At 41.7% G+C, this 7726-nt stretch overlaps 1 protein-coding gene across 2 annotated transcripts in view; it reads left to right on the top strand.

The window, feature by feature from the left end:
- Positions 1-7726, top strand: part of LOC119837823 (protein O-GlcNAcase) — a 13910-nt gene that overhangs the window by 4454 nt on the left and 1730 nt on the right. The window contains exons 9-21 of one of the 2 annotated variants that reach the window (XM_038363595.1): positions 163-242; positions 701-855; positions 1157-1502; positions 1874-1980; positions 2377-2456; positions 2994-3162; positions 3756-3930; positions 4374-4427; positions 4772-4980; positions 5630-5718; positions 6348-6487; positions 6822-6970; positions 7534-7699. In XM_038363595.1, coding sequence (XP_038219523.1) covers positions 163-242; positions 701-855; positions 1157-1502; positions 1874-1980; positions 2377-2456; positions 2994-3162; positions 3756-3930; positions 4374-4427; positions 4772-4980; positions 5630-5718; positions 6348-6487; positions 6822-6970; positions 7534-7699 — 1919 coding nt within the window. The remainder of the gene's footprint in view (positions 1-162; positions 243-700; positions 856-1156; positions 1503-1873; positions 1981-2376; positions 2457-2993; positions 3163-3755; positions 3931-4373; positions 4428-4771; positions 4981-5629; positions 5719-6347; positions 6488-6821; positions 6971-7533; positions 7700-7726) is intronic. The other variant, XM_038363596.1, reaches the window with a different exon arrangement.

Genomic DNA, 7726 nt, shown 5'->3' on the forward strand with positions numbered 1-7726 from the left:
GTTACATAACGCCTTAGGCCGTAGTTTTCCTTCTCTCACGCATGCGCTTAGAGTAGTCAAAAGTTATCACTTCTGTTGGGTCTACCGGGACACATAATTTTTATAGTTACTATATAGAAAATACAATAAATCACGAAAATTAAACCATATTTTCTATTGCAGCCAAGCGATAAACGAGTGGCTGCCGGAGTTCTCTATACCGAAGACAGCTCAAGGACCTGTTATTAAACCTCAACCTACAGGTACTATCTGTTTTATTTTCTCATTCGATATGTCACGCGGACTGCACTGCAGACGAACCCGTGGGCAAAAGCAAGTTTTTTTAAGCTCATGTGTTATTCTAATACATGAGCTACAAATTTGCCAAGTATCTTCAAAGTCAGTTCAATGGTTTTCTGACGAAAGAGTAACAAGCACACACCTTGTTTTTATTAAATATACATTGCGAATCCTTTTCCACCAAGAAACTATTGAATTTTGTGTCTGGAGGCTAATATTGTCGCAGTGAAATAACCCATTCCTATGGGAAATTTCCTTTGACGCGATTTGCGCTAAAACTGCTGGCATACAGCTCATCTAGTTAGGTAAATTTGCCACTTACTACTATATATTATTTACCAAATTCTCTGGAGGGGGTATCACATCCCCCTCCCCCATTCCCCCCTTGTCGCGTAAAGTCTGTGCGCCGTACCACCCGCAGAGGCAGCGATCATCCCGATAGTGCCGTCGGTGAACACGTGCATGTCGCTGGTCGGCACCACCAGCACGGCCAGCGTGAGCGTCGCGCAGATACCGACGGTCACCACCACGCACCTGCAGGCGCTGCCCGACCTGTGCGCGCAGCAGCCGCCCTTGGTAAGTGTGGGCGTGTGCGTGCACATGTGCGAGCGTGCGTGCGTGTGTGTGTGCGTGCGCATGTGCATGTGCATGTGCGTGTGCATTTGATATTAAGATTAAAACTTGTTGTGTTTATTTTCTGTGCAAATGACAGGCAAATTTATTTTCTTTATGTATGTAGTATGTATGAATTGACAGTGGTTTTTGCTTTATAAAATAAAGTATGTGTATGTATAGTGTGTATATATCATAATTATAAATAGCTTTAAAATAACCTGCTACCCAACAGTAATAAAAAATTCGAATTCTATCATTCCAGATGTCCACATCGGAAAACTTCAACCCCGTATCCAACCCAGTCATGAACTCCCTAGTATCACCCACCAAAGTGATCCTCAACGAGTCCATCCCCAATCCTATCATCCCCATGGCGAATTCCAACATCGCCGTGCCATCAGAAATACCAATTTCAACGCTGCCCGTTCCCATATTGGGACTCAAACCACTGGAGGAGAAGATAGACGAAGCTATGGAGAAGATCGATGTTCACGAGTCACTGTCCAATGATAGCGTGCTGGAAACGAGCTTCATGGATGTGAGGAAGGAGGAAGACCAGATTATAGTGGATGATGATGAACAGAAGAATGGTGATATGAGTGTTGGTGGTGAGTTTCAGTTGATAAATGTAAGCCATAATTTTTTGTTAAGTATTTTTTTACAGGACATAGAAATGAGTTTTAAGTTCTCATAATGTATATTCACGTAGAGTAAAATCACTTAAATCACTTTGCAATTATTTTCTATATGATCTGTAGTCATGTAATTTTATCTAATGATTTTATAGATTGAACTTCCATGATTTTCTATCACCTTTAAAAACATAGAAAATACCGATAAAATGTTTTAAGTCACATAAATACATTTTAAAACTACCAGTACTTATAAGCACATTAATTGATAATTAATTTATTGAAATGTTTTTTAGAAACGCTTTTAAATCATCAAATACTGAACGAAATTATTTTATCCCCCACAGACACCCCCCAAACGCTGTCTCCCAGCCGGCCGGTGGAGCCCCTCGATGTGGACCCGCCCTCCACGGCCGCCGACTCCGATGTGGTGATGAACGAGCCATATAGTGAGGTGATTAGTTACAGAGCTTATGATGACTTTAAATTATTTAGCAGTTATTTCAATGTATTGAAGAATTATTTTTAGTACCATGTTTAAATTTTGATTTTGATGATGATGAAGCGTGGTCTTTAAAATATTATGCTAGTATTTTAAAGTTTTCAATTCTTTTGTAGAAAATAGTTGTCCATATTCTACTTTTTGTTATGAACTTTAATCCCACGAAATTGTAAATGTATTATGTATATATTATATATAATTAATATATGTCATAACATTGACAAGGTGAATCAACAAAAATGAAAAAGATACTCTTTATGTTTCCGTATCAAGAATTCCATATGCAAAAATTATTAAAGGAGTTAATATGAAAGAAAAATAAGCTAATTATTGTTGTTGCAATTTCAGAACGGATCGATGCAAGTGGAGCCAAGCAACAGTCCACTGAGTGCTGACATGATGGTGGAACCCGTTGAAGTTTCTGATGAGTGAGTTGCTTTATTATGTCATTAGCTAGTGTAAATAAATGTATTTTCTATAGATTTGTTTCTAAAACATCTGTACTTTATATACTGTGTATATTTAGTGGTGAATCTCTATGATAGTTTGAAGGGCAACTATTTTGAACTCATAGTATGGACGCGTGGGTGAATTGATTGGTTCACCCTGGTGTCTGTCTGGCTGAAGTGACGCACGCTACACGAACTTCGGTTTGGGCTGTCGTATGCAGGGTGTCGGAAGTCATCTGTTTAACACAGATGAACCACTGTGAACCACAGGACAGTTCTTTAGGACCATTGTTATGTGTACATATTACCTTCGTATTAAATGATGTAAAATTGACATAATTGGAAAAGAGAAATTACAGAGTGCCTTGTCGGCTCGTCTCTGTTGAAACTGCTTTCCGAAACCGGTGGTAAATGTTAACTATGTTATGACGATTCAAAAGTGCATTTAAGGAGTTATCGAATGAATAAATGGTTGAGTTTGAGTTTGAGTTTATCACCAAATATAAAATCCCACAGAGCGCGTGAGCAGTCGGCGAACGCACTGACAGCCGATGACTTGCTCCTCCTGTGCGACCTGTTCTACCTGCCGTTCGAGCATGGGTCCCGCGGGCTGCGGTTGCTGCACGACTTCCACTGGCTCACCACGCACGCGGCCAGCATCCTGCCCAGGGGCAGCAAGCCGGAGGTGAGGGAGAGAGGTTGGACGTCGACATCCTGTAGGTTCCCAGCTTGGGAGACGTGATCCTAGATGATTTCGAGTTGTGTGGAGTTGTGCTCGGTGAAATTTGTGTGCAAACTAAAGATGGCTGGCGTACCACATTGGTCATTTATTTTTATATCGATAAAACAGTAGCTAGACCATTTCTTCATTTATTATCGCCTAGTGATAAGCAATCACCACCGCCCATGAACATCCGTAGAGGTGCAGCCTCAGCGAGTATGCTGTATATGTATGTAAAGGTATATGGAAAGGATTGACAACTGGAGAGAAGGACTGAACTGGGAAGGTTGAGGAAAAGGGAACTGACTTCCGGATCCGACACTCCGAACAACACAGTAGCATACTACTATTTCACGCCTTTCCGATTTCTGTGGGGGTCTGTTACTTCCCTACTGCAAGCTGGCTTAATTCGTGCCGAATCGTGCTCGACACTCACATCAAAAACCTCTACCACCTGCTCCTTTGCTTGTTCTGCCATATAACTATGATTGTATATAGTACAGTTGAAATAGTAGAGTGAAGCTAAAGCGTGCGTGTGGTGCGTGTGGTGAGCGCAGACGAGCGAGTGGCGGCGGCGGCTGCGGCGCTTCGGCTGGTGGGGCGCGCGCGCGCGGCGCCTGGCGCGCCGCCTGGCCGCCGCCGCCAACCGCGAGCTGCACGCCGAGCTGCGCCCCTACCTGTGGGACCTGTGCGCCGTGCTGGCGCTGCTCGCCGCCTTCCTGCACTGGCTCGGTCGGTACTCGCCGAGATATTTTCAAATAACAATAAACAATAACTTTCATTTTTAGTTTTATAGCATTGAAATGCTTTATAAATGAGAAATTTTGAAAGAATAGAAAAAATGGGGTGCCCCTTAGGCACATGAAACCGAAAGAGTAGAAGAAATTCGATTACTGTGGCGGGATCACGGGTGGCCGAGAGGCTAGGCGTTGCTACGGTTAGGCAAGAAACGCAGGTTCGAATCCTGCCTCGTGATCAAATTTTTTCTATTCTTTCAAAATTTCTCAACAATAACTTTATTTTACAAAATATATTCTGACATAAATATTAACACATTAGAATCCCCTGTGTCGTGGGAACAAGTTTCTTCCAGTTAGTTATAGTACATACATTTTATTCTTTAAAAAAATTCGTTACTAACAACTTTACTAATTATAGATGTGGATATGTTTCAGAACTCGGCAAATTCCCGGCAAATATAGCAACAAATATGCAAGGAAGTTATACATGTAAGTAATGTTAATATTTAAAATTGTTTTTTATTTGTCACGTCATCGAATTTTTTTTTATTATGGAAATGTAATGGTTTTTTTTATATACGAAATTGAAGATATTTAGTAATTATTCATGTTTAATGCTAGTTTAAATGTCTCAGCAAAATCATATTCTTTGTTGAGCAGAAAAATATGTTTCCTTTTAGTCGTAATATTTAAAATCATATTTGTTTACGTGTGTGGATTATACGTATATCAATGTACCTATTATCATTGTGTAACTATTTGTGTGTGTTTTTGCGTGTGTGAGTGGAGCACATGAGCGATACGATAAGGCGAGTGTACGTGCGCGCGCGCAGGGTTCTCTCGGGGGTGGCGCGAGGCGTTCGAGAGCGGCGCGCAGGAGCCGTGGGTGTTCCGCGGCGGGCTGGCGGCCGACCTGCGCCGCCTCGTGCCGCTGGACTGCGGGCCCGACCTGCGCCACGCGCTGCCGCTGGCCGCGCCGCCGCCGCCGCCCTGCGCGCTGCCGCACCGCGTGCGCCCCTACGCGCCGCGCGACGAGCTGCCCGTGAGTGGGGGGGGGGGGGGGGGGGGGGGGGGGGAACACATCGTGGCGCTCCCAGCACAGAATCAATTACTAATCAATATAGAAGCAGTTGTGGTCTTCTTTTTTTTTCTTAATTTGAGGCTAGTTAGTTCAGTATTGTAATAATGTCTACAATACCAATAATTTTATCAAATTATTGTATTGTCATCGGTCCTCAATAAATCTACAAAGTTTGAACGAAATCTGGCCGTTTAAAAAGGGTCAAAATCGCGCCCAAAGAAGTCGGTTACAAACAAACAAACATACAGGTAAAGCTAATAAAAAGCGTGTAAAAACATAAGAAATTTCGGTGGGTAAGAAATTAATTAACTTTCCTTCACTGTGGGCTCCCAGCACTGAATCAATTACATCTATAAATGCAGCGGTGGTACTTCATTTTTTTTTTAACTCAATAAAAAGCTGTATTACATTGTTGTTATTCTTACCTAGAAAATCTATTAATTGTTTACAGATAATTTTAAACATGAGTGTAGAAAAAGAATTTGTTTACGGGTAATTTTAAACATGAGTGTAGAAAAAGATTTTCGGATCACCATTATCCTTTTTCTTAAAGATACCACACTACATATTATTGTAACAGCCCCAACACTCATACTAATGTCGTTTCCAGGTGTGTACGATATGCCATAAGACGTGTCGCGACGGCGCCGACTGCAGCGATCTGTTCCCGAGCGACTTGCAGAGCTTGCCAGCTGATAGGTGTGTATTATTATTCTTAATATCAATAAATAATATAGCAACACTAGCGTACCCGGCCGTACCCGGCCGTACCCGGCCACGCGTTGCTGTGGCTGAGTAATGATTAAAAATATTAAAACTAAATTATTGGGTTAATTAATCGAAATAAAAACTATCCCATATCTTAAGTTGGACCAAATTACACATAAAATGCCAAATTTCATTAAAATCGTTTGAGTCGGTGAACAGTTCATTGGGAACATACATCAAGACACTGGATTTTTATATATTGAGATTTTAGATTTTTTGTAAATTTGGATTGTGCATACTGTACTTGACCATATGCATGGGTTATTTCAGAATTATGTTTTCAGTAAATCTTTGTAATTGTTTGTAATCGAATTTGACACAGAACTGTATTAGTGATGATGTAGAAGAAAGAAGAAGGAATAATTAAAATATATCTTTCCGCCCTCAGACCGAAGGAACTTTACAGACCCGGGATCCAAAATTTCCGTCCCAGTTCGATGTTCTATATAAAAACTATGCTAAGTGCTTTCTCTAGCCTCAAATTATCTGTGTACCAAACTTCAACATGATCAGAATGAATCATTTTCTTTTATAACTGTAAGATTTTTTATTACGATTAGGTTAGTGATGCCGTTCCTAACGCTGACCCCGGAACTGTGCATGGTGATAGAGGACGACGGTGATTGCTTCACGGATGACGCGACTGAAGGTGATGACGACTCGGAAGGTGATAAACCGGAAGGGGAAGTTAAAGTTAATGGTGAGTTTTGTTGAGATTTGTGTTCTTAGTACGTTATATATATGTTCTTTGTACGTGTATGGTTTTGGTTAAGTTTAGATTTGGTTATAGCGTATATGAGTTCGATATAGAATTTTGTTTTAAATAATTAATCCTCTAGAACTAGCTCCCCAAAATACGTGCGTACTATCACGCTATTAGGTAATTTGGGAAAAAGAACAGAGTTCTTACTTATTCCTCACATTTTTTTTTCCCCTAAATATCCCATATTTAGTTTTCAGTTTAATGACATTCAAAATGCTTTATAAAACGCTATCCCATATTTTCCTGAATACACTATATTAATCCTCTGCAGGTGTGAAACCGGAAATTGTGGGTTACGCGTGCGCGGCTCTGAACAGCAAGGAGTTCTACAAGAAGCAGGAGATCGCGTGGATACCGGAGATGTGCATCAAGTATCCGGAGGAGCTCGTCCAGAGGGAGGACCTGAGTCAGGCGGCTAAGGTCTGTCTTGCTCTTGATACGATTTAGGGTGGGATTTTCAAATTTTGGATATGTGTTGTACATAGTTCATCTTTCAGTAAAAATTTTAAAATATACGTTTATTAAATTTGTTAATTCGGCTATCATTGTCAGTAAGCGCTGGTACCAGGCCTAAGGGAGCATAAAAGGTCCAGTTTTCTTATTATTTTTGGCGCACATCGACAATCCGCAATTGTTCATATGTTTTATAGGCAGATGATAGGACTATTTTTGTAAAGTGTTCGCATCAAAAAAAAACATATCAAACATAACAAATCCAACGATCTCCAAGGAAATAAACAAACATGATACTGATCGAGCTCTGTATGTATATTGGAATAACTCATGAGCAAACGGTACAATATTAAGTTCATAAAATACAAGAACTTACTGCATGCCAACAGTATAAATTCAAATTAGGAAGGGCTAAGTTTAAAACACAGATCTCTCCAATCCGTTTGCTCGAATGCATCACCATCTTACTTCGTTCTGCTCTCGTATAACGTCACATTCACTCCAAGTAATGATCCGGCACACGATTCCAGGAGTGCATCAGCCACTTCCACCAGTTCAGCTCGCTGGAGCGCGCCCCCGCGGCCGTGTCGGCGGCGCACCCCGCGCTGCTCACGTGCTGCGTGCTGCCCGCGCCGCGCGACCCGCACGCGCCCGCGCGCCTGCTCACCTGCCTGCTCGCCGCGCTGCGCGCCAACGGTAACGCCGCACCGCGCCGCCACACCA

This window comes from Zerene cesonia, chromosome 29 (assembly GCF_012273895.1).
Source record: "Zerene cesonia ecotype Mississippi chromosome 29, Zerene_cesonia_1.1, whole genome shotgun sequence".
NCBI lineage: Eukaryota > Metazoa > Arthropoda > Insecta > Lepidoptera > Pieridae > Zerene > Zerene cesonia.